This window comes from Solanum tuberosum, unplaced genomic scaffold, assembly GCF_000226075.1.
Source record: "Solanum tuberosum cultivar DM 1-3 516 R44 unplaced genomic scaffold, SolTub_3.0 scf00010, whole genome shotgun sequence".
Lineage (NCBI taxonomy): Eukaryota > Viridiplantae > Streptophyta > Magnoliopsida > Solanales > Solanaceae > Solanum > Solanum tuberosum.
Window position 1 is genome coordinate 3,069,043 of NW_006238936.1, and position 26,597 is coordinate 3,095,639.

Genomic DNA, 26,597 nt, shown 5'->3' on the forward strand with positions numbered 1-26,597 from the left:
AGAAGCAACCTATAGTGGATGATCAATTTAATGTCATACCAAAATATTTGGATTTTGCTGCTGTAAACAAGCTAGCTAGTGCAGCATGCTACATATAGTAGATTGGACCCCTCATCATACAAAAGGTTTTTCCGATAGTGAATTAGTAAGAAATTTGTGCTATAAAATATGATTTTTCTATTGAGTCAGCTTATTGGAAAAATATGTGGCGAAAAACAGATTCTTACTGAAATAATAGAGAACTTTCTAAATCATTGCTATTCCCCCCTCCACATATTCAATCAAAATATTTGTGAAAATAACCACTTTCAATGAAAATTCAATAGGAAAATAATGATTTTTTAGTAGTGTCACACCTCACATTTAATTTTGAGAATTTAATTTGTCACGATATAATCTTTTTATATAGTACAAAACTTATGAATCAGTATGACCAACTTTCGTCTCTATTCAACCAATCGCTCCGACTATTAATGTCATCAATGGAAAGGATAATGGAAGGTAACTTTGTTTCACTGATTGAAATCTAAAACAAATGGTAAGTAGTGTGCTATATATAACAAATTAAAGTTAATTGTACTGAGGAGTAAAATTTTCGGCACTAAACATATATACACAAAACTTATTCATTATAGTTGTTGAGTTTCCGCATCGGTAGTTGGTTCTTTGATGAATGATCACCCTATATAATTTTTGTATATTTTTTGTTTTATAATTGAGTTGATTTTAGGTTAAATTAAACCAAACATACTTCATTTTCTTATCGTTTAAAATAGACTCATTCAATTGATTTATTCAATGTGATCCCAATATTATAATTATTCCAGGTGTAAGTAGATATATATGCGAGGTTATTTTATAAAATATAAACTTATAGGTCAATTTTTATATTTGAAATTTCCAATTATAATTTTTAAAGAATTATGAGATGAAATTACCATGAAATCACATGTTCAAACGTTAATTTTATCTCACGATTTCATATGAGATGTCTAAAACACCTAGTTATACAGTTTGTGATAGGTGGGTAAAGGAGCCGACACTCATATAGCCGACAAGTGTAACATAATTATGCGTATTCACACTAATGCATGTTTTGAGGCCCATATATATCTTCCGGACAATATACTTTGGATACTGACATCCCCATATGGGTCATGCCTAACATTTTATTTTATTGTGATTTGTGAGCAGAGGGGATAAAATTAGCTAGTAGTAAAAATTATAGGTTTGTCAATTCCTTTTTAAGTTTAAGTTGATTATTGATCTTCTTATTTATTAGATTAGTTCATGATCATTTCATTAAATTTTTGAATTGACTTCTAATTTAAATTAATTTATGAGAAATTTTATGAAAAGTTTTCATAAATACATTTTATTTATTTGATATGTTATATATAATTATAATTAATAAATAAATTTATTTATTAGTTATTCCGTGATGTAAGTACTAATTTGGCTTTTACTCAGAATTTCATTTTAAAACTTCTCTTTCAAAATGGAGCTATTATTTGTCAATAACGAAGTCAGAAATTTTATTAAAAGTGTTTAAAATTTAATATATATATAACATAATTTTTCGATGAAGGGTATTCGACTTGCCAGTTGGTGATATAATTTTGCATGCAATATATTGGAAGGTGAATTAATGCATGTGGGGGTAATCAACAGCTAAGTCGTTGATAAACTGCAAATTAAACTTGTCTGTCAAGGAATATAACACCACATGAAAAAGGAAAATAAAAATAAAAGAAAGGTAAACAAAATGATTTAAGTTAAAAACAGCAGATGCAGACCACTCAAGCAACGAAGTACCCTACCTTGCATTAATTCCAAACGGTCACAAAATACCTTAAACAAAACAAGAAAAATATGAAACAAAGAAGCAAAAGCAAAGAGATATTCATACTTTAAATAAAATGATTGATGAGACATTTTACGTTTTTTCTTTTGGTTAAAGGGGACATTTATATATCTATATATTAATTATAAGCATCGTACCAAAAAATATGGCGCGATTTAATGGCGGAGCCAAGAGTAAATTTTGCTATCAAGAATAGAACACACAACTTCCAACAAATTTTGGAACCTCTTGTCAGCGATAAAAAAACATCTTTGGTAGACACAAGAGGAAGTGATGCTTTATTTTGCTTTGACATATTGAAGCTAAATATGTCGCTAAATTAAAGCTAATAGTCTAATACAATGTTCAATTTTATTTAAAAGCAGCGGAATTTCAAATGATATTTATATACACGTACATGGTACGTCATATGAATAATTTTAGAAAAAGTTGTGCAGAATAACAAACATTTACACTAAATTAAATGCTATAACTATTGTTTAGGGAAATTTTAATTTGCAGCTACAGTTTTGCCCAATCTTGCTATTAGCATGATTTGTATAATTTGTTGGATTTGTATAAATTTAGAATTATATAATTCAATTTCTGATTGTATAAATCCAAAATTTTTATATGTTTACCCTAGCTATTTGTATACGGTTTATGAAAAATTCATAATTAATTACCCTGTTTGTATATTGACAAGCGAAATATACAAACGAAGTTCTGAAATTTTTTTAAATGTATAAATACATAATTTGTATATACTTACCATATTTGTATATTTTGCTTGTCAATATACAAACGAGCAGAAGTATACGATTGTAGCCTCCATAGCAAACGAAACTATAGCTATAAAGCACAATTATTGAAACTATAGCTATAGAACCTTATTATATCTATTATATTTGTTAATTATGAAATTTTGTCAATTTACTCATACTCAATATTTATACAAATTTATTATTTTTTAATAAAATATTATAGTTAATAAATAATATTGCACATTATCACTTAAGTTTCCTTTTACTTAGCATAATCTATACATTAATAAGATCTTATATAAATTTATACCACAAAATTACAAAATCTTTTTTTTCCTTAAAAACATATGATAAAACTAATAATATACATTTTCCCCAAATAATTGGAATGGGAAGATTCTGTTTGTACAAACAGCCGCTATTCTTGTTGCTTGGCGCCCTTTTGTCCACGCCACGAATTCATTTTGCTTCTCAATTCAGTTTTTCCATGCAAATATTAATTACAAAAATAATAATAAATCATATTTTCCATCTCGAAGAATCGCAAAAAAACCCTAGAAATTTGCATTAATTTGAATACGCAAAAACGAAAATTGATGGTTGGATCATCATCGACAAAACAAGGGTTGTCTTCATGGATTGGGGCAGCTACTGCAACAAGAACCACCGTTGATTTTGACAAAAACGTTGCCGTTTCTGGTGGGGACTCGCCTTCACATTCCGATAACTTTACAGATGTCAGTTTGGGCTTCGGAGAGAGGGCTATTTCCGCCGCCGGTGCTGCTGTTCTCTCCGCCATACTCGTCAACCCTCTTGATGTTGCCAAGGTTACTTTCCCCCTTTTATTTATTTATTCTTAATAAATTAAACCCATATTGTTCTTTGAATTTGCTTTTAACAAATTGGGATATTGAGAAGTGGTGTTTGATTAGTTGCTTGGTATGTAAGCATTTAAACTAAACCCCTATACTATTTTGGTTTATTGTAAGGATTTCTATTTGTATTTATTTATGTGTTCAACTGATCACATTGCTAAAATTAATGCTTAAACACGGATTAATGCCGAGGATAATCTATTGAGAACCTTAGAAGATTAAAATTGTTAATCTTGAGTTGATAATGTTTGAGGATTATTTAATTACTTGTCATTTCACTTCTTTCAGGGTGTTTACATTTTAATGACATCTTTTTCCCTGTTTTGCAGACAAGGTTGCAAGCTCAGGCTGCTGGTGTACCTTATGACAGCCTGTGTAATTTGGGACATCTTAATTCTAATACAGTAGGTTCCCAACATTTAACTACCAATTTTTCGTTTTGCTTACTTTTCATGCGACTTCAACCTGTTAAAACCTGAAGCGAAAATGATGTTTTGATTGTGGAAGCTATATGTGTTTCATGTTCTCTCCGAGATCTTGTGCACGAGATGTTTTCAGTTTTACCTACATTATCAATCTAAAGTTGCAAGGACCAAGTTAAGTTATTCAGCATATAATTTTGGCCCTGCTATCTTGTTTAGGTGCTGACAGGTGTGAAGTACAACTCCTCAGGCACTCGTGCTGTTCTTGGTGCTGAACCAACATGTTCTCCAGAGTGTTTTCGATATAAAGGAACGCTTGATGTCTTTTATAAAGTTATACGTCAGGTTAGTTACATTCTGTGGGAAGTAATGTAGTTCTGTCTCTCTAATGTAGTTTGAGATCTTCTGCTTTGGAAATGTGAGTGTCTTATCTGAAATACACTCAATGTTATGGATACTATAACATGAACATTCATCATGAAATAGTCATGTAAGAAAGTCTTGAGGATGATTTTTGTAGTCAGGCTGCAAAAATATTTCAAATAGAAAATTCTAGTTCCTTTTTCTTGAGCATGAGAGACAACTCTCTTCTCATTATGAACATCTATGAATTTTACATGTGGTGGTCATGTAAAAGGTGGTAATTCTGTAAATAGAGTGACCCTTGCTAGGGTTTACTGTCAGTCTGTCACTACCTTCTTCCCCCCTCCCCTCTCAAAAAAAAGTTGAGTGTTGATGTTATAGGTTGGAAGCTGATATGAATGTCATAGTTGTTGTGAAGTTATGCAGTATTATCAGATCAACAAAGAAAAGAAATAAAAACCATTGAGCCTGCAAAGTAGGGAGTTTCTGCATTTCATTGGCTCAGTGAAAGTAAAGTCAACTGTGTCATCTATTTAACCCAGGTAACTTGTACAGGAAGGATTTACCAGACTGTGGAGAGGCACTAATGCAAGTCTAACATTGGCAATCCCTTCTGTAAGTCTCAATTTAGAAATTCGTTTGTTTTTTCAGTTTTATCTGGTTATTAAATATTGAAGCATGCAGTTACGTGCAATTGCTTTTTCAGCTGTTCTGTTTCGTAATAGTTCTTACTAAGTGTTTCGTTCCCTTTTGTAGGTGGCGATATATTTGCCTCTTTATGACATTTTCCGCAACTCTATGGAAGAGTATACATTACGTAATATACCAATTGCTACACCATATGTCCCCTTGGTAGCAGGATCCTTAGCACGTTCCATTGCTTGCATCACTTGCTATCCAGTTGAGCTTGCAAGAACACGTATGCAGGTAAATCTGATTATCTTCTTGATGCAGATCGACATTACACCATTGCTTAGTACTGCTAAAGGAATTTCTTGTTGCTAGGAGATGTTTGAGTATTACAGTTGATCTCGTCGGTAGAACTATAGATGAATATGTAAATTCTACATTTTCCAGATATGTAAATATTTGAATTCACATTCATCAGATCAAAGTACATCACATATTTTGGGCATGCGTCTATATGCCCCAGGAGATAATTCAACCTTTTTCCAGTTTTTTTAAAAATGTTTTCCTGTATAACGGTTTAAATTCTTTTTTTTTGATGACAAGGGAAACCCATAGCCGCTACCCTTTGGGTGCGTAGAGGGTATAAGAGAATAGGCTATTACGCAATTATAATGAAAGTCCAAGTGTAAATAAACCTACTCATATCTTCTAGAAAATATAAAATACAGGAATTTATAGCATAGGAGAAAATTCCATGCTTGCATCACTTGCTATCCAGTTGAGCTTGCAAGAACACGTATGCAGGTAAATCTGATTATCTTCTTGATGCAGATCGACATTACACCATTGCTTAGTACTGCTAAAGGAATTTCTTGTTGCTAGGAGATGTTTGAGTATTACAGTTGATCTCGTCGGTAGAACTATAGATGAATATGTAAATTCTACATTTTCCAGATATGTAAATATTTGAATTCACATTCATCAGATCAAAGTACATCACATATTTTGGGCATGCGTCTATATGCCCCAGGAGATAATTCAACCTTTTTCCAGTTTTTTTAAAAATGTTTTCCTGTATAACGGTTTAAATTCTTTTTTTTTGATGACAAGGGAAACCCATAGCCGCTACCCTTTGGGTGCGCACAGGGTAAAACCCCCGCTCCTATGCAATAGCTCGCAAACCACATAGGAGAGGTAACCCGCACTAGGCAAGCCTGGTGCGACGAGCTCGACCCAGAAGGCAAACCCCTTGCTTTCGCTGGCAACGGGTTTCGAACTTGAGACCTCCAACATGGAAGTCCCAAGCTCAAACCACGGTTTAAATTCTTTCTAGATGTTTCTTAGCTCTCGGTGTTGTGAATTAGTGGCTAGGTATGGTTAAAGCTAAAAGGTGAAGATGGAAATCTTGTTCCAGTTCCACTGTTGGGACAGTTAAGGGCTGTTCTTTAAAGGGTTGTCACATTGGTAGTTTAAAATGTTAAGTTTCTTGTTATTGATGTTTGTCTTTATCATTATTATATCCAGGGTGCTTGGAATTTACTAGATATTGTTAATTTACTTTTCAGAGAGATCAGCACCACCTCGTTAGGTGTTTGGGTTTATCATGTTATGATGTTATCTATGTTTCGGACAATATCTGTCTTACTTTTTTGCTAAATTTTACTTCTTCCTATGACTTCCATTTGTGATAGGCCTTCAAAGACACAAAAAATGGTGTGAAGCCCCCAGGAGTGTGGAAGACGTTAGTTGGGGTCGTTTCTCCAGTCAATAGTTTAAACAACTATCAAAATTGTAATACTTCTTCATCAACCTTACTTTAGTTGGCTGCACATAGTTATGTTGTACTGCTGTCTTATGTTCTTTCAGACACAAGGTGGAGCTTTGGGCTCTTCCTTGATATTCCCATTGAAGTGCAGGATTTCCTTGTAAAATCATTATTTAAAAGACCTCATTTCTTTGTAATTTATGGGGAAATTCAACATACCAATAATGCTTCAGTGAGGAAGTTTTCTCCGAGTTATCTTATCCTTGTTTGATTTTTGCTTAGAAATACTAGATCCTTCCAAATTAGCTTACTTCTGGCAAAGGAAATACAGGTTAAATCCCATCATAATTAACTAACTGTTCTCTAGTATTACTTGCTAGAGACACAGAATGAATCTGCTAAAAGTGTTACTAACAACATATGACATTGGACATTCAATTTCTTTGAGTAATCCATTATGGAAGTTTTACTGCTCCAGATCTTGTGCCTTTTGATTTTAATGCTATGCTAACATATTGTGGTTTATTACTTTCCCACCAACTAGCAATGCAAACCTACCGCCTCCTCTGGACCGGTCTGGGGGCACAACTAGCTCGTGATGTTCCTTTCTCTGCAATTTGCTGGTCTACTCTTGAGCCAGTAAGTGCTTATAGCCCATAACTTCGCCCTATTCCTGCACCCACACTCTGTTTAATTTAATAGAACTCTCGCTACTTTTGTGAAGGTTAGGAGGAAGCTACTAGGCATGGCGGGAGATGAAGCAAGTGCGACGACTGTCTTTGGTGCAAACTTCTCTGCTGGATTTGTTGCAGGAATTCTTTCAGCTTCTGCTACATGTCCCTTAGATGTTGCAAGAACTAGGAGACAAATAGAGGTTGGTCTTCTCCCATTTTTATTCACCTAAACAATTCCTACAAGAAACAACTAACATAAAAAGTGATTATCCATTGTGAAAGTTTTCTTGGATCACATGAGTAGTTGGACCTCTTAGTAATATACTGATGTCAAGTACAGAATATTGAGAAATTTCTGCTTGATAGTGCACACACCTAAATAAATTTCTTCTAGTTTGGCTGTGGAGTGTGAGTGTATAATTCTTGCTTTCCTGGATCCAATAACTGCTGAGCGGATATTACGCTTAACCTCAATCAGTTGATAAGTTTTGGGTTGGATCAAACATGTTTTTGAAGTGAAAATGATCATGTAGTACTTTTTGCCTTAGGCATTGGTTTACATTGATGAAACCTCTAGTAGGGAACTATATCAAATACAAAGAACTTCTGTTTGCTCAGTGCAGTTAAATACAAAGAACTCTTCTTCGAGAAAAATGTAAGTGCTATAAACGCAGCACAAATTGTGCTTGAATATTTACAAAAAGATCCAGCTTCACATCAAATCAGCATGGAGTCAAATATGTCTAACCGAGTGTCTGCATCATTAATCAGATCCTCTTTACACCAAAAAGAAAACAAAAGTATACAGTTGTTCTTTATCTTCTCAATAGAGCTAGCTGTATCTTTAAAGCATCTTGCATTTCTCTCTTTTCAAATAGTAGCTTGGATAGTTCTCCACCATCGTCCATTTGTTGTTCTTTTGACAACTCCCTTCTATACCAACTTCTCATCAAATCAAATGTTTCTTCAGACATTGTCCATTGTTATCCGAGCTTATTCGGAAATAAGTTCCATAGTTGTAAAACAATAGGGCAGTGCAAAAACAATGGTTGATGGTTTCTGAATTTGTCCCACAAAGATGGAACCTATTACAGAGCTGCAAACCTCTGTCCTGTGTCAACATGCTTTTATGGCAACTAGCCACACAAAGCAAGCCACTGTCAATGGTGACTTTTATCTCCATATGTTCCTTCAAGGCCATGAGTTAGTACTCTGAGGATCAACAACTAATAACTTACAATAAGAGTTAACTACAAAGAACTCTTCTAATGTTAAATTTGGAAGTAGATGATTTGTTTCCAGGCACCAAATCATGAGCTCTTTGGTTCAACTCGCAGAATTACTTGTTGAGTTCACAATCTCTCCCCAAATATGCATTTCTTTTTGATCTACCATTTATTCTGTCACATAATTCTAGATAATTCAGTATTCTAATGCTTCCCAGTAGGGGATGACTTGCGATTCCATCATTCTGTTCAAGGAAAAGTAAGAATGAGCAAAATGAAAAGGTATTTCTGTAAGTTAAGAACATCAAATTTTCGTGGCGAATGAGTTTGTCAACACTCATTTTACTGAAAAGATATTTCTGTGTCCTGGTGGGTGCTGATATGCTTTTAACTTCTCAACCCAGATTTCTAGTTACTCCCAACCTTTTGTTTCCGTTGTTTGTTGATATGGCAGTCTGTTTGATGAGTTTGATGTGGACGTATTAGCTTACAGCTTATTTGGATGGTTGTTACCTATTGTATTGTATTGTATTGTATTGTATAATTCAATTGTTATTTTGATTGGTACTTAAAATTTATTTGTTTGGTATCGTTAAATTCATTGTTACATAATGACGAATGTAACAATTGATTTGGTGTGATCGCGTTGTAACCTTATTTCTTTTCCTCATTTTGTCTTTGCTTATTATTTAATAATTCTATTTTATTTTTACCCTATCTTTTTTATTATAAACTCTACCCCGTATCCTACTTTTCTTTAGGTTTATCCTTGAGATTACTGTGATGCATGTCATTATGTGATGATGGAAAACGATATAATCTATCCAAACATTGTATTCATCAAACCAATATAGTACTATATAATACGATGCATTATAAAACAATATTTAACCACAATCCAAACAAGCTGTAAGAGTTTCCACTGGAATTGGACATGGGACAAGGCTACAACTTTCGAGAACCTGATTGTCTGTTATTTTTATTAACTTAAAGAAGCATGGTGGATGTGGAGAAGTAGACTATAATCTCGACAATCATGAGTCAAGTTAGTATTTTGCGGTGAATCCTCCATTAAGTAGTTTTGCATTATGATTTGGAACGTCAATTCTCTAGAATGACTTTACTTCTCATTTTTTTCACTTCAAGCCCCATGAACTTTCTTGCTTTGGAAACACTAGTTATTATTATTTCCCTCTTTTTTGTTGTTGTTTTAGTGAAATTTTCATTTGTCATGTCAGAATGATCCTGAACGAGCACTGAAGATGACCACAAGACAAACATTGGTTGAGATATGGAGGTATTTGACTTCATTTTATTTCTTAATTTTCGGCTGCAACCCCGTCTCCCCTTCCTGCCCCCTATCTTTTTCAGATACTGCAATTTGTTTTGATCTAGTTGAGTAAAGATATACAGTAGGAGCAATGATGAGCTCTCATAAGTTGATTGATTTATTTTGGTTTTCACAAACTAATCCTTTTCTTTAGTGTGCCAATTGCCGATTGGATAAGTTTTTTTTTTCTTCCAATTAAGTACGATAAGATAGATGTATGGATGATGTATTCTTTTTGGAAGGGGTATGAGGGGAAGAAAATTGAGGATGGAACATTTGTAGGAGCCTCGATTCCTAAGAGATGATTTCGCTGGAAGTGTATGAGGTCCCGTTAAGTGATGACTTTACCGATAAAACACTTCGCCATTTACTCCCAGAAACAGATCCAGCGGAGACGAAGTAGCTCCTTGTCTTCCTTGCTTTCCATTTGAGAATGATCAATCCAATTGATCGACTGGATGTTCTGGAATATCTATTTCGTCATCTTGTCTGTCTCGATTTATTCTTTTATTGTAAGACAGTGATTCATTCATGCTGCTGAGAAAATAATTCTATTTTATCTGGGTGCTTAATAGGTTCTAAATGAGTAAAAATAATGCATAGCGCAGATACACACATTTGTTCCATTTGATAAAAAAAGCCAAAATAAGTGATTTTAGCCCTTATAGAAAGTAAACTGATTCTCGAACTCCTTTCATGCTTGGCCATTTCTAGCAAAGTCTAAAGTACAAGATGAACCTTGGAATACCATTGTGTCTCCCTGAAATCAGCATCTTGCTATTTGTTCAAACTAAGTGTTTAAAAAGTTTGTAGACCATTTTCTTATAGTTCTTTGGTGCTGTGTCCTGTGCTAATTATTGTTCTCATGAACCAGGGATGGGGGATTTAAGGGGTTCTTCGCTGGAGTTGGCCCTCGAGTTGCCCGAGCTGGACCTTCAGTTGGGATCGTTGTTTCCTTCTACGAGGTGGTAAAATATTGTTTGAGCCATAGGCATATGCATCAGCAGAGCGAAGATGCTGATCTATAGCATTGTGATCTATCTTCCAAACCAATGAGGCTAGTGATACTAGCATAACTTCTACCAATAAGAAGCTGAAGATCTAACGGATGATATTTGATGAAATGTAATCTCCTGAAGACCCGATAGTTGCAGCAATTTGGCTCATCACAGGGTACTTCCTTCTTGGCCAATTTTGCCAGTGAGGCTTGAAGGCTAATCAAGCTAGTGGAGAAGTTTCTCTAGTGATATGTCTGATTAATAAATAGGCAGCCAGTTATGCCTTTGTAAATTCAAAACCATTGTCCTACAGGAACTATTGTCGTACATACAAATTCACAAAAAGAAAAAAGCAACTGTACTCTGTTACCTTTGTCAAAAAAAAAAAGCAACTGTACTGTACTTTGTGTATTTCAGAAACTTGAGACAGTAAACACAATAAACTAGGAATATGTGTTGAGTGGAAGTAGGATATAAAATCAGTCGTAGGAAACTTCCTGGAGGGAGAATGTACTTGGGGTTGCTTGCAAAAACTCAAGGAGATGCGTTACACTAGTGCACAAAATGAGACGTGCGACAAACATACCCGGTGAAATTTCATCCCACTGTAGGGAGGATAGAGTGTACGCAATCCTTATCCTTACCTTCATGAAGGTAGAAACACCGTTTCCAAAGGATTCTCTCAGGAAAAAGCAATAGATTGCTACTCTTAAGTGGCTTCTCATTTTCTTCTCACTTCCATTTCTCTTGAGTTCATATGTTCTTTTAGTTGTATTAATTAGTGTGTTATGATGCATTTCGTTTATATCTCAAAAGAACAATTGAAATGTTGACAATAGGAGAAATGAGAAAAAGACAACTAAATATATTACCATTTACTAGAAATTAAATTAAACATGAATGGATTAACCAATTAAATCCATATGAAGAATGATTACAACCATTTCCCCAAAAAAGCAACATAATTTAAAGGTTATAACTGACACTAAATTTAGAAGAAGTTGTAGGAAGAAGCATCCATAGGGTGAATGAGATATGTTAGAACTAAAGCCACCAGCATCAACACATATGCAATCCCTTGATCTACAGATATTCCTGCAAATTACCATCACCACATATATTAAAATTATATATACTGACAACGTAAAAGAAATTCAAAATAGAGATCGATCGAACGAAAAGAGAAAGGTGGGATAGAGAACAAACCATCACTAGTAGGGGCAGGAGCAGGAGCAAATTCTTGAGCTTGAACAGTGAAAAAAGCCATGGCAAAGATGGCCAACAACAATGAAACTACAAAAGCCATAACTAATATCCCCCCACCCTTTCTTACTCAAGAGAGAAAAAAAATGTAATTATCTTGCAAACAAACAACTGATAAATGCTGGCTCACACTTGTGGAGGTTTATATAGTTAGTTTGTAGGATTTTTTATTCTTTTTGTTTTTTTGTTTTATTAAAAATTTAAGTTATGTATATTACTCCATCCATCCAGATTTACTTGTCCATTCTAGAAAATCAACGTATAATATGCCACTTAATTCGTAATTTACTCTTATTAAATATAGTCATTGAATTTATTATATTTAAAGATTAATATAATAAAATTGTCATTATATACGGTGCTTCCTAAGGAATGTGTCAAGTCAATATTGAAAAAGTAAAAATAAATTGAAATAGAATAGTAGTATAAAAGAATGTAATTATTATAGCAAGATAACTGCTTTTATAGATATTAAGTTAATCCATATTATAAAAAATTACTTGTAATTATCTTATAAATGACCCAATTTTATAAATATTTTTCATACTATCTATAAATAGAAATTTATTTTTATTTTATAAGAAGTGAGCATAGAGATAGTGAGGAACCAGCCAAATTGTGGGATCTATCAAACTTTTTTGTTTGCAAACCCATGTGCCACCTCCTTTTTATTCAACTTTTTTTTTCCCATCTAACATCAGCTTATTTAATTAATCAGAATTAATAGATAAGTATTTCTACATAAATATAATAAATAAAAGATTTTAAATTTTTATATTAGTTGTTCAAATAGTTATCAATTTAAATTTTAAATGGAGCTGGTCTTTAGATTATCTGTCCCTTTTGACACCTCAATTATTAACAACCACCTAATTTGAATTTGAATTGTTAATATATCTAAGTGAGTAATTATCTAGCTGTTATCAAGACACTAAAAGTTATCTAGCCCAAGTTTACGTTACACATTTGATCGATCGATAAAAATAAATAATTATATTTATTTGCTAAGTGAAAGATTTTTATCGATTCATGGAGACAAGTTGTTGTGCAATTGAGAGAAAAAGGCCCATGACGCAGAAGGTGGGGGAGCAAGAATACTTTGGATAGGGAAATTCCACATGCAAATTACGACTAACATTTCTATATTGGATAATAAAATAATTCGATTTCTCAACTACGAGACAAATATAAATTCAGAATTTTTATTTGATGAATTCAATGTCACCGGATCCATTAATCTTATAAAATGTTTATCGCGCTATTTTCTCGATTAATTTGGGTAGACTAGGCCCAAGTATGAAAGAAAGAGTAAAGGGTCCATGAAGCCATTGAGTTACATAGGCAGATGGGCTTCATGAGTAAATGGGTGTCTGGTCCATTTCCTTCATTTTCTATCCAACTTGGAATATACGATAGTATTTTTCTTCAATATATATTTTTCACGTCAGGATTTAGAAAAGATATAAGGTTTCCTACATCCATTTTGTATAATTTTTTCTCGTAATATTTTTTAATTGCAAAGCGCTCCAACAATCATAAACTTCCCAACAAACTAAATTCGGAATTCAATTTAATCCATAAGTGATGTTAAAGTTTATAAATTAACAACTAAGAGAATTTTACTTCCGCATACTTAATTGAATAGGGAAAACCCAGCTAAACAATAACCATTTTTATATTCCTCTCGTGACAACTACTGAATCATTTGTTCAAAATTTTGATGTAAAGGAAAACTTTTGGATAATTTTTTCTAGTTAGAAATGCATCAAAATATGATTAAAACTTTTGCTCAAAGAATATCAGTATTTAAATTTGTATCCTAGATACAACGATAATATATAAAAATTAATTTCACTTTCTACTCCCTCCCGCCTCCATTCATTTTTACTAGTCATATTTGGACGTTACTAATGATTAATATGAAAACTTTATCATACTATCCATATTAATTGTTGGTTAGTATTAAATAATTTGAAAATTAAGTGATTAATGCAGGCTAAAACATCTTTTTTTTGATAAATTAAAAATGACAGATAAAAGTGAAAGGAGGAAGTATTATGTTACATACAAGTAAAAAAATAAAAAGGAAGGTTCAAGGTTGTGAGGATCAATCACTGATTTTGGATGTTATTAGCACTAATTAAGAAAAAATGGGTAAAGCGTAAATATAATTAAGTTGATTATACATAGAAATTCATATTGATAACAAAATTATAGTAGTAGTACTAGTTCTCTAGAAACGAAAACATGATCAACCTATTTTACATATATTACAGAAAAGAAAAAGAGTTCAACTTCTATATACACACGCAACAAACCGATTTAAACTTATATAGAGAAAAAAGAGATTTAATTAATAGGTCCAAAGAAAAGCTCCCATAGCAAATTTTCTCTTTTGATTAACATCTCCATTACTAGGAAGTCCATATTGAGTAAGTAAACAATCCACTTTCCATTCTGGCATTGTTTCATATTCAGCTCGTGTGTATCTTGGGTAATGCAATGGCATATGGAACCCATACCCACACCGTTCTCCGCCGTGCTGGCTGTTTATTCCACCGTCCACATCCGGCGGAGTTGGCCGTGCCATAGACTCCATTCCACCTCCGCTCATTTTTATTGGAAACTTTGTGGTGGTGTGGAGAAAAATAGTGTGGCACACTAAGGTATTTATAGAGGAAACAAATAATTAAAGTTTTCTTTTTTTCATTTCTCATTTATTTTTAACTTACAACTTTTTCATTAATAATAATACTAATAAATAAGCACAGACATATTATCCAGAGTTGTGGTGGAATGAAGATGATTATTTCAGAGTCTCGAGTTTGATTATTTATTTTTTGTGTGTGTAAGGAACGTTTTCTCCTTTAATGGACATTACGCAACACAAATTTGAATTAGCAAAACTAGTGAAAACATGGTTCTTTTAAAAAAAAATAGAAATTTAACTTCGGTTTGGTCTAGTTGATAGAGAATAGGAAAACTTTAATTATTGATAGATGGTAGGTTAAGTGTAAGTATTAGAGATAATTGTTGACTACAAACACACTTGTAACTTCCTGGATTGTTTTTTAGCCAAGATAGTACACCTATCACTAGAAAATTGTTTCTTGATGGGACATAAATTGCTTTATTTCAGGTTTGCTCTTGGGATCAAAATTTACCAAATTTAAAATTTCCATTCAATGATGTTCAAGTGAAGTCAGATTGAAATTTTCTTCTTTGATTTGTAATCCTGTGGAAAAAAGAAAAAGCTGAGCTGTAGGTCATTTTTATGGATTATAATTTCACTTGGTCCAAAGGGATTAGATAAATGAATAACAAATTTCGAAAAATAATGACCAAAATTTTCACTAGAACTCCTGTAGTAAGAAAAAATATCTACTTAATTTCTTCTTTGCAATTATTAAAAATGTTGGTTTTTAATAATTGACTCTTAGAAATGATCAACTTTAATGTTTGAAATGAATATAGAAAGACTTTATAATGAATGATACAGTGTAGGTGGGCTAACGCTTGCAAATAATTGCACATATTGAATGGTAGGAAGAAAAGTAGATGTTCTGTCAAATGCTAGACACCACAAAATCCATAACTAAAGTACTGCAATTAATTCGTTGAATGATAGATTTACCTGTTCACTAAATTGTGGCTGCTATTCGTTTAAACTCTCTGTGTTCCCAAGAGGCAAATTAGAGTTTTAATTTTAATTTCTTACAACTATACTTTTTACTAAACTATGAGTTAAAAATAATATCATTTAATAAAAAAGATTTATGATTTTTTCCTATATTGAACCTATTTTTTTGGGACTCAAACTGAAATGATAATTTATTGAAAATGTAGCTTCTGTCTTTCAGTGAATGACTTGTAGATGTTCCAACCTGGTGATCAAAGAGTTTACAATAACCATGAAACAGGTAAATAACTAAGCTATATGTTCATACAAGATATTCTGGCACAACACAAATATCTGCTGTTTCTCATGCAACTTGTTCCACTCAAAAGTTTTATGTACCTACACTACGTTGGATATAAATCATTACAGAACACAACAGAAGTTATGTAATCCTCATCTTTGTTTTTGCTTGTGTTTTCTTGATTCCGTATGTTTTTACTGTGCCATTATGTTCGTACTAGTTTTGGTTAAAAAAATGAAGACATCAATGATTGACAGTGCTCGTCCTACTATCATGCTCATTACCAGGGCGGGAAGAAGCTCCTATCATCAGAAAGCTTCTAAACTCTACTCTTGAATCATGTTATGTTGATTTCCTGGAATCCAAGTGATGGTCATGAAACCAACCCTTCACCATTTGCATTAGCTGAGCCTCAAACTTGTAAAGATCTTTGCACAAATCAAAGGAAAAAAACTGGTGGCAGTATTTTGTACATCAGGAATCTGTTTTTCGTTCAGCAGGAACTTCAGATACACTCTCAGAAACCGGTTTTACTGTCAAAGGCAAATCCACCAGTGTGCTTGGAGGAGCAAAATACATATGTAAGGACATCATGCAGATAATGATACCCAAAAAGAGCTGCAAATAGACAAATTAAGAAAAGAATAAACACTACGAAGAAACTGACAATGACACAGTAAAGACATGTTTATGAAATATAAAGGCAAATAACAAAACAGTGCAAATTAGGAACAGCTCTCTGCATCTTTACCTGTACTGTTGGCTTGAAGTTGAAGAGTATCACTGATAACACCATCGTCAAGAGCATTGCCATAGAGGTGGCATACACCTGAAAAAGAAAAGGTAACAATCTGATTATTCAGATAGAGAAACAAAAGGAAGAGCAAAGGAGCAACCATTCAACAGAGAGGAAAATAAACAAAATTCCCAATAAAATAAGGCATCACACAGTTCGGCTATTACACTCAGAGAAAATCTGTGTGTGATCTTAAAGTGATTCTATAACTTTTGACTACATTAAAACTGAAACTTCACTTTAATACCAGATAGGGCACTAGACTGCTGCTTTGCTTCTTACTTTAAGTAACAATAACATCAATGACAATACTCCAATTGACTAGCTATATGGTCATGCAACAAGCCTTACTGATAACTAGTATGGTAATGTGATGTTCTATGTAGAAGCTAAATGAGTGGGAATGAGAATATAATTAACGGATTGCATTGCCGAAGAACTTTGAACCAATTAGAATTAATCTAATATCAGAATAATTACAAATACAGCAGAGGTGGATGCCCTAAATTTCTCCTCCACTTCTATCCAAAAAACACAAAACTAATTCCTATGGTTTGGTTATTGAGCCAAAAAAGATTGAAATGCATATTGAGATTTCAACTTAAGGATTTCGTAGGCGTTATTGGACAATATTTTGGTTGACGTTGAAAAAACAAGAATTTTTGAAGTCGAAGTTGAAAAAGAGTATTTGAAGTTGAAATTGTATCTGGATATAAATTTCACTTCCATTCACGATGGTGTCCAAGTACAGCCCTTTATATTCTTGTTTTTGGCTGATCCCGCGCTTGGATGGCTCCAAGCAATTGCGTGATCCTTCCAGAAGATGAACAAATCACAAAAATTAACTAAAGACATAAATCAGTGAAATCTGGTGCTAGACGAGATAAGTCAAACTTAAAACAGCTCATTTAAGTTTTCCATATACAGTAAATACACCACACACACATTAAGTCCAAGCCAGATTGACCATAAAGTATCTAACAGAAAACACTGGGTTAAGGTTTAAACTATAGCAACAGTGGAGTCAACAATGCAGTATGTTTTGAAATAGTGAAGAAGTCGACAAAATGAGATATAGTATAGCAATAGTGGAGGAGTCAACATAATGAGATGTCATTAGCTCTGACCCTAGTCTTCTTTTTCCTAAACAGTCTAGCCCTTGCCTTTCTTCCCCTTAAAAAGTTCCTTCTCATTGAGAAACTACAAAAATGTCGTGCCACTACTCCTTTCCCTTAGCCTCTCTCAATTTCTAAGCAGAGATACCATTTAAAATAACTCCTCAGCTTTCTCATCCCCTGGATAATTCACTTGAGAATCACAATTAGGAATCTATAAATTCTATAAAGTTATTTGGTAGGTTTTGTAACTCTAAAAGTACGAGAAGAGAGACAATCGCCATGAAAATCAAGGGGAATTAAATAGTACTTCTCGATACATACAGTTCATAACAAACATATTAAAGGTGATCAAAATTGTTTATGAACAGAACAGAAAGCCAATGCATCTAATTCAGGAAGACAAGATACCTTTACAATATTGTCAGCATACTTCATCAACCATGAAACGAGAAGGCCAGTAGTTCCAAGATTCAACACTACCAACCATGTAGTCATGTTGTATCCGTTGAAAAGGCGCTGCCACCACGGTCCTTCCTCAAACCCACTTCTAAAATCATCCATAAGAAGTCGTCCCATGTTGAATATTGAGCCAAATCTGCAAGTCCAATGCACTATTTCAATTTAACAGATCAATTTCATGGGTCTGGACCACTAGAATGGAGTTTTATCACATAATAGGATTCAAGTCAGTATTTGAAGACTAACAAAATCTTCTCCCTTACAGTCCTATGAAACTGTTTTCCACTTTGGAATTTTAACATATGTAGGAGAGAAAAAGCTCAATTGCATTCAATAATGGAATCAGTGTAAATCTCTTGGTCAGGAGGAACTCACGTGTATAATTGGACATTCTGCCAGTACAGGCTGTCATTATTCTTCTTCATCAAGAACTCAGTATAAACACCAGCTAGTGCTGAAAGACAAGCAGAGAGTGCACCAAACAAATATCCTTGAATGGGTGATGAAAAGAATGAGTCACAAGAAGCTTCTCCACAGCCTTTCACCTGTGTTGAACACCAGGCAAATGTGGAATAATTATTAATACTCCCTTAATCCCATTTCATATTATGGTATAAGACTGGACAAAAGATTCAAATTTGACCTAACACCGAAAGTAAATATTTAATAAATGGTTGAACGTCATGTGATAGATAAAACATCACATCGAAGTTTAAGATTTGAATAATCCAATGAATTTGAGTTCTTGAAAGTTGTGAATTTTTATTTCAGAAAAGGGGCAACATTATGATATCAACATTTCTACTATATATGCATACTTGAAGATAAGTGTACTGGAGTAGTCATTAGAAGCTTGAACAAATGCAGACGGGCAGTACCAAAAACATCTTGTCAAGATGACTCTCAAAATTGATTTATGATTGCACCAGATAAACAGTAGAGAGGCTGTTAGCATATATTATTCTTTTTTTGGGGCATATTTTTTTTTAAAGAACTTTTTTCTAAGATATTACATAGAATGACGCAAATTGTCCAGAACAAACTAAACAGGTATACCCATCAGGTAGTTCACCCCCAAACCTATAAATGAGCCAATCCATTACATACTCACAGCACAAAATCTATATGACCAATCAGAGAGTAATAACCCTCTTTCATGATGAGCAGGTAATGCTTCCAATTAAATAGCTGGAATACAGGACTTCAATTTGGCATGCCAGTTCTAACACCTTATATGGTTAGGTTTCAGGTCAGGTCTCCAAAAGAAAATTTATATGCATGACATGATTCGGCAAGCCCAAATCATAGAAATAGGCAAACAGATTCCATAAGCACCTGGCTTGTGGTTGTTCCAACAGCCAAAAGCATGATTGCCATCCACTGCAAGTTCGTAAGCTTCCTCTTCAGAAACAGCCTAAAATATGAAAGATAAATCTCTAATTTACTTTGCCAACTTCAATAGAGGAAATGAAGAATTGATGCTGAATGGAAAGAAGTGAAAGAAGGTAGAGAAACTAGGCATAAAAGACAGCACCAAGCACCTGAATAATATTCCCGTAGTAACAATCTTTAAGTTGCCCATTATCTGATATGTTGATGTATCTACATAAGTCAATGTAGCAAACTGCACATTGTTGTGGATGAGATAAATGATAGATGGAATTGGGTATAATCGAACACTCTTCCAATCCATCGTCATCTTAGGAGGCGGTGAGTTTTGCATCTCTCTCCAAAGAAAGACACTGGATACTAGAAGCTGCAGGATGACAAATGAATGAAGGAGGAAAATCTCAGAGAAAATTTTGAAAATGAAGAAGTAACTATCATGCAAGAGGGGTTACTACACAGGAAATAGCCCCACTCAATGCCCTCTCCAGAAATTCCTTCTAAAAGTAGGTGCCCAGTCAAATTAAATTGTCCATAATATTTAAGAGATTTCTCTAATTAATGATCAATACAAGAAGAACTTTCTGAAAAAGAAAAGGATAGACATAGGATAGTTCATTTCATTAAGCTGAAGATTGAGAGAGGAACATTCTGTATCAAATGCATCCCAAAGTCAGGTGACAGAATATTTTTGCTCTCTTTACATGTTTAAAAGTGTATAAGTCATACCCAGCTTGTGGTCATAACTAAGATATGATCAGAAGTTCAGGAAAGATTGAAGTTAATTTGGTACGACTTAAAATGTTAAGCACAATACTAATTTTAAACGAAGGGGACATTATAAGATAGCTGATACAGGAAAAATGAACCTTCCTTTCAATTTAGAGCTTCATTCCTACTTCTTAATAAGTTCTTACTTGCAAGCCAAAAGGAAGTGATTCTCAACAGCTCTTCATTCTAGTATATATTTTTTCAGATAGAACATAATGGAAATCGCGACACTAATTTAAAGGACGGGAACAATCCGACACTAAATTTAAAGGACTGGAACATGATAGAACAGCTGGTATAAGAAGAATGAGAATCCAATTTAAAGTTCCCTTTCTACTTCTGGATAAGATTTACTTGGAAGCTATAACAAAAAAAGAAAATTCCTCAAATTCTATTCATTCTAGTATTTATAATAATGATAGAACACAATGTATAAGCGAATAAAGCTAATCTAAGAAATGATACCTTGAAAACTTCAGCCAGAAAAGGAACAGTAGCATAATCATATTTGTACCCTCCATTACTTTGCGATAGAGTCGTCAAAATTCCCTGCCAGATGATGCACAATTCAAACATTAATCCAGAACTATCAACCTACATGTATCTAATATACAATTAATCGATCCTTGATATGTAACTAAACCACTAATTATCCCTTTTACAGCAAAATTTTAAACTCAAATGCGGAACGCTTACAGAAAATATAATTAATCGGCGCAATACACTTGGCGATGAAAATTCACTTGATTTTACTCTTCAAATTCAATGCTAAGCAATTTTACACTCATATTAATGAGCTAATCCTCTAAGTGTAAGTAAAAAACACAGATCAGATATGATACGGTAAAGGAAACTTCAAGAACGAGAAAATGGAGAATGGAATAAAGTGAAACCTGTGAGCTGGTGAGAACGGTGAGAAGCGAAGCAACGACGTACCACCGCATATCGCCGGAGATTTGCTGCTGGCCTTTTCCCCGGCGAAATGTAAATCGGAAATTTGCTTAGCGTGTTTTTTGCTTCTTCGAGGAGTTTCACACTGTCACAGTGCCACTGGGGGTTTCAGATTTGGCTCAATATTCTCAACTGGGTATTTCCGTTGCGTTTTCATCTAATTGTGCTAAACTGCTAATCTTGATATTAGTTGAAAACTTGAAATCAATCCCTGTTAAAAAAACGTTTCCATAAAATTAACAATAATTCATCAAATTAATTACAAAATGGGTTACACTAGGGAAAAAAAGTGACATAACACATTATTTTCTTTATAAATACTTATTCTATAAAATAAAGATTTTGGAAAAATAATATATTAGTAAAATCTAATTTATTGTTTATTTATTTAACATGAATATTTAATTTTAATATTATTACTTCTTTATATTGTTACATGGTTATATGTTTAGTGTAAATTTAATAAATAACATATTTAAGAATTATCTGAACTAATTTTGTCCTAATATCATGTCTGACCTTGGTTCCATTATGTTAATATTCTTAGACTAATGCCATTTGAATGCATTAGTTTTACATGAATTAATTGGAGGTGTTGAAAAGCTTTAAGAATATGGGAAGAGGCATTGCAATTGACGATAAAGAAAATGATAGCATTTCACATATTACAAACTCGAAAATGTCGACAGCACGTAATTGAATATACAACTTTGCCGGCCTAAAACGTGCAATCTGGCTCAAACTAAAATTAGTAGAGTATCTGCCAAGTGTTGGGCCATCAACAACTTCTTCCTTCAAAACTTTTTTCTTAGTTTTTGTAATTCTGAAAATTCCAAGAGAGCTTGATTGTCCCCTTGTGATTTCATTGTCATTGTAATGCAATCAAGTTCTTTATTTCAACAACTGCACAATGCAGTTTGGCGTTTGACGTTTAATTAAGGATAACTTTGATCTCCCTTAGGTTTATTGGAACCTCATTTCAGAAATCACGATTTATTGGTAAGCAGTTTTTTTTTTCTTTCAAAATATATGTTCACACAATAATGATTTCTTTATTATGCTCGTAATACTCATTGAGACGTAGTTGATTGATTGATGACCAGATCCATCTCTGGTTTATGTCCAAGCATGCCGGCGTTAGAGGAATTCAGGCAGATAGGAGAGGTAATTGGGAGTCTTAAAGCTCTAATGGTATTCCAAGATGACATACAAATAAATCAAAAACAATGTTGTTTGTTAGTGGATATGCTCAAATGTGCCTACAAGACAATTGCAGAAACAATGAAACAGAACTTGAGATTTGAAGAGAAGAATATTAAATGGAAAATTCTTGAGAACCCCTTAAGAGAGCTTCTCAGGGTGTTCAAAGAAGCAGAACAGTACATCAAGCAATCCCTGGAAAATAAGGATTTTTGGGCAAAAGCCATAGTTCTATATAAGAATACAGATTGTGTTGAATTTCACATCCACAATTTGCTCTCTTGTGTGCCAATTGTCATCGAGGCCATAGAAATAGCAGGAGAGATTTCAGGTAGTGACCATGACGAGATACAGAAGAAGAGATTCATTTACTCGATGAAGTATCAGAAAGAGTGTAAGGACCCACGAATCTTCCAATGGAAATTCGGAGAACAGTACATGGTTTCTCAGAAGTTCTGCGAAAGGGTATGCTCAGTTTGGAATGAAGACAAGTGGATTTTGCAAAATAAAATTCGAGAGAAGAAGAATTTAGGTGCATGTACTTTGACAAAGCATGAGAAACGACTTGCTGATCTCCTCTTGAAAAACTTAAACGAGATGGAGATGGAGAGTGATCATAAGCTTTCACCTAGCTCACTTCTTGTAAATTCTAAGGATTACCAGGTAAGAAGACGATTAGGTAGTGGAAGTAAGTACAAGGAGATCCAATGGTTGGGGGAGACCTTTTGTTTAAGGCATTTGTTTGGGGATATTAAGCCCCTCATTCCAGATATTTCGCAAGAACTGCATCTCTCTCATCCAAATATAATGCACATCTCCTGTGGTTTTACTGACGAAGAAAAGAGAGAATGTTTCTTAATCATGGAACTTATGAGCAAAGATTTATCTAGTTGCATCAAAGAGATCTGTGGACCAAGAAAGCGTGTACCGTTTTCTCTTCCCGTTGCAATCGATTTACTCCTTCAGATTGCAAGAGGCATGGAATACCTACACTCAAAGAAAATCTATCATGGTGAATTGAGTCCTTCCAACGTCCTTGTCAAGGCGAGGAACGTATCTACAGAAGGGTATTTACATGCAAAGGTTTGTGGATTTGGCTCATCGTGTTCTATCAACCTTCCTCAGAAAGCTAATGTGAATCAAAATAATGGGACACTCCCATTCATTTGGTTTTCCCCAGAAGTCCTAGCTGAACAAGAGCAGTCGGGGAATGGAGGAAACATCAAGTATACTGAGAAATCTGATGTGTACAGTTTTGGGATGATATGTTTTGAGGTTTTAACAGGGAAAGTTCCATTTGAAGATAGTCATCTACAAGGAGATAAAATGAGTAGAAATATAAGGGCAGGAGAGAGACCATTATTCCCATTTCACTCACCAAAATATGTGACTAGCTTGACAAAGAGGTGTTGGCATACTGATCCATATCAACGACCAAGTTTTTCATCCATCTGCAGGGTTCTACGCTATGTGAAGAGATTCTTGGTGATGAATCCTGAACACAGCCAACAAGACTCACCATTGCCACCAGTAGACTATGGAGAGATTGAAACTGTCATCTTAAGGAGCTTCCCCTTCTTAGGAAATTCTGAATCTGATCCCCTGCCTGTCACACAAATACCTTTCCACATGTTTGCATACAGGGTGACCGAGAAAGAAAAGTCAAGCACAATTCACAGAGACGTAAATTCTGAATCAGGAAGTGATGGAACTTCAGCATGTGGGGATGATCCTGTAACGGCAGATGATGCACTTCCATCACCAACCGAAAAGAAGAATATTGCATCTCCCGAGATTTTGACCAAGAGACTTTCAATTAGGAAACCTGCTGATATCAAAGTCGGCAAGCAACCAGGTAGCATTTCTTGGCTCAAAATCTATATAGTGCAGCATTTTTGCCTACTTCTCCTTTTCCTAATACCTTGTTCCGAAATTTTAAAGAAAGTCAACTGCCTAACAGAACCTCAGGGACACCAGAAACAACAACATATACTCCTAATTTTATAGTTATTTGATCCTTACAAACAACTAATCCCCAAAGTAAGTTTGCATTCGCTAAAACCTGAGTAGGAATGTGGAACACTTGGACTTAAGAGACAGATGTAAAGTAATCATGTTAAGAATTTTTTTTCTCACAGTTAAAATGATATCATTTATGATCCTTTACATTGATATAAATCGAAATTAATGTTATCAATACCAATAATAGGACCAACCACGTCATCTGCTTGGACTATGTATCTATGAACTTAAGTCACAGAGTATTGCCAGAACAAGAAAGATTATTACTTATATGAGAACACACTACAAATTGATGCAAGCCATACCTAGTGCAATGATTAGTCTACCGGCATCATGACTTCCCTTCTCATAATATATTTGTGCAAGCTACAAAAGAAGAGGAGAATGATTCTGATTGTGTAGTTTCCATATTGTTTTTATTGTCTAAACATCATCATGAGATCATTGTTTCAGGAACACCAAGGGGAAGGACGGTAAGACCTCCAAACATACGTACTATAAGGCAAAATTCTGAAAGTCAGTTAATGATGATGAACAGCCCAAGAACACGGAGATCATCTGGCCATGCATCAGATTCGGAGCTTCCTTAACTAATTTCCAAATCATCCAACATTTTATAAGACATTCTGTTCCAACCTGATCAACAAATAACATGGTTGCAGTCTCAGATATTCATGGTTGTTACTCGTTTTGTGTAATATATACCTCCCTAGTGTCTCATAATGGGAAGGGACTGTTCAGAACAGAAACATTCAGAAGCTGAAAAGCTCCTTACTGATCCTCATTTGTCAGACAAGATTTACAACCCTAAACAGTGTGAGATTTGAAAGGGTTATACGACTGACGACACAGCTTAGCTCCCTCATTCAGCTTGTGAAGATTATTGAGGAGCCATTTGTACAATTTTGGAGAAAAAGATTCTTTTTTGTTTTGGAGAAAAAAAGTTTTTCACAAAAAGATCTATTTGAACGGTTGTAGTTTTTGAAAGTTACAAGTATTTGGTGAGTGCAAGAGGGTGTTTTTTTGTTCATAAAGTGTCATTGATGCCTCAGTGACGGATTCAGGAATTGAACGTTATGGGTGCTCACTTCCTTAAACAAGTAAAGTTGCTTGCCAAGAAGGGTTTCCTTCTAAAAACTTATTAATATTTTTATAGTTTAGTTAGTAAATGAAATACTAAAAATAGAAAGATGAAAAAATAATAAATCGAAAAGAAAAAAAAAAGCAAATAGCAGTACATGTATAAAAAGAAGTAAAAATGTAAAGAAAAAAAATTCAGTTTGCCTTTTTCCCAATTAAATAAGTACTTTGCCTCAATTAAAAAAGTACATGGTTTTACCCAGATCCTCGCACTCAAGGCCGCGCGTGCTGCCACTTCAGTTTGAGAACTAACGCACCTATCAGACCTTTTGGTTGATGGGTGCTCACGAATAGAATATATCAATTTCCAATATTTTATATATACATATATATAAAATTTCCGTGCTGAGTTAATGGCTCTATACGTGGGTCCTCCCCTGAGTTAGACTTGTCAATGGTTTGTTGTGCCCTCCATTTGTTTTCTAAGGGAACAAAAATGGCACAGGCATATTAGTTATCATAAGGTGCATAAAGAAGAAATCAACCTAAACATCATTTTGCATAGAAAGCTAGAACTAAATGGATCTACAGAAAACGCACTCGCATTGTTTTCCCCTTTATCCTTATTAGAAAACTAGGAAGAAATCAAGATAAACACAAAAGAGTTTTGGGAGGTAGTAAACTTCTCACTAAACTGAAACAATGAACAACCTTTATAAAGGCAATACACATCCTACATTA

At 34.1% G+C, this 26,597-nt stretch overlaps 4 protein-coding genes across 5 annotated transcripts; 2 read left to right on the forward strand and 2 right to left on the reverse strand.

Moving 5' to 3' along the window:
* The first annotated feature begins 3,010 nt into the window (after positions 1-3,010).
* On the forward strand, positions 3,011-11,356 carry LOC102598884 (mitochondrial carrier protein MTM1). Its single transcript, XM_006339612.2, has 10 exons — positions 3,011-3,434; positions 3,812-3,886; positions 4,124-4,249; positions 4,823-4,882; positions 5,024-5,194; positions 6,589-6,688; positions 7,207-7,301; positions 7,387-7,536; positions 9,801-9,859; positions 10,767-11,356. The coding sequence occupies exons 1-10, from the start codon at positions 3,204-3,206 to the stop codon at positions 10,918-10,920; spliced, it is 1,221 nt and encodes a 406-aa protein (XP_006339674.1). The 5' UTR covers positions 3,011-3,203; the 3' UTR covers positions 10,921-11,356.
* A 382-nt stretch (positions 11,357-11,738) lies between these two features.
* Positions 11,739-24,785, reverse strand: LOC107062027 (arabinogalactan peptide 16). 2 transcript variants are annotated; one of them, XM_015312208.1, is made up of 4 exons: positions 24,781-24,785; positions 23,808-23,811; positions 12,097-12,198; positions 11,739-11,985 (listed from the first exon to the last, which is right to left on the reverse strand). In XM_015312208.1, exons 3-4 carry the CDS (start codon positions 12,194-12,196, stop codon positions 11,882-11,884), a joined length of 204 nt encoding a protein of 67 aa, XP_015167694.1. In that variant the 5' UTR covers positions 12,197-12,198; positions 23,808-23,811; positions 24,781-24,785; the 3' UTR covers positions 11,739-11,881. The 2 variants fall into 2 exon arrangements, with proteins under 2 accessions (XP_015167694.1, XP_015167698.1); XM_015312212.1 differs by lacking the exons at positions 23,808-23,811; positions 24,781-24,785 and having other exon boundaries at positions 12,097-12,263.
* On the reverse strand, positions 16,029-21,760 carry LOC102599534 (CMP-sialic acid transporter 1). Its single transcript, XM_006339614.2, has 8 exons — positions 21,497-21,760; positions 21,069-21,152; positions 19,988-20,202; positions 19,782-19,860; positions 18,822-18,991; positions 18,396-18,582; positions 16,825-16,902; positions 16,029-16,691 (listed from the first exon to the last, which is right to left on the reverse strand). Exons 1-8 carry the CDS (start codon positions 21,545-21,547, stop codon positions 16,548-16,550), a joined length of 1,008 nt encoding a protein of 335 aa, XP_006339676.1. The 5' UTR covers positions 21,548-21,760; the 3' UTR covers positions 16,029-16,547.
* On the forward strand, positions 22,533-25,389 carry LOC102599858 (mitogen-activated protein kinase kinase kinase 7-like). Its single transcript, XM_006339615.2, has 3 exons — positions 22,533-22,553; positions 22,658-24,609; positions 25,230-25,389. The coding sequence occupies exons 2-3, from the start codon at positions 22,683-22,685 to the stop codon at positions 25,364-25,366; spliced, it is 2,064 nt and encodes a 687-aa protein (XP_006339677.1). The 5' UTR covers positions 22,533-22,553; positions 22,658-22,682; the 3' UTR covers positions 25,367-25,389.
* Positions 25,390-26,597: the final 1,208 nt, after the last annotated feature.

Bases quoted from the DNA above. Each gene is read 5' to 3' on its own strand.
- LOC102598884 (XM_006339612.2), top strand. From the start codon at position 3,204: ATGGTTGGATCATCATCGACAAAACAAGGGTTGTCTTCATGGATTGGG. The intron at 3,887-4,123 runs GTAGGTTCCCAA...TATCTTGTTTAG, and splicing joins GACATCTTAATTCTAATACA to GTGCTGACAGGTGTGAAGTA. The intron at 4,250-4,822 runs GTTAGTTACATT...TAACTTGTACAG, and splicing joins TTTATAAAGTTATACGTCAG to GAAGGATTTACCAGACTGTG.
- LOC107062027 (XM_015312208.1), bottom strand. From the start codon at position 12,196: ATGGCTTTTGTAGTTTCATTGTTGTTGGCCATCTTTGCCATGGCTTTT. The intron at 11,986-12,096 runs GTTTGTTCTCTA...GGTAATTTGCAG, and splicing joins TCCTGCCCCTACTAGTGATG to GAATATCTGTAGATCAAGGG.
- LOC102599534 (XM_006339614.2), bottom strand. From the start codon at position 21,547: ATGCGGTGGTACGTCGTTGCTTCGCTTCTCACCGTTCTCACCAGCTCA. The intron at 21,153-21,496 runs GTTTCACTTTAT...ATCATCTGGCAG, and splicing joins CCGTTCTCACCAGCTCACAG to GGAATTTTGACGACTCTATC. The intron at 19,861-19,987 runs GTGCTTGGTGCT...TTCATATTTTAG, and splicing joins ACTACGGGAATATTATTCAG to GCTGTTTCTGAAGAGGAAGC.
- LOC102599858 (XM_006339615.2), top strand. From the start codon at position 22,683: ATGCCGGCGTTAGAGGAATTCAGGCAGATAGGAGAGGTAATTGGGAGT. The intron at 24,610-25,229 runs GTAGCATTTCTT...TCATTGTTTCAG, and splicing joins CAAAGTCGGCAAGCAACCAG to GAACACCAAGGGGAAGGACG.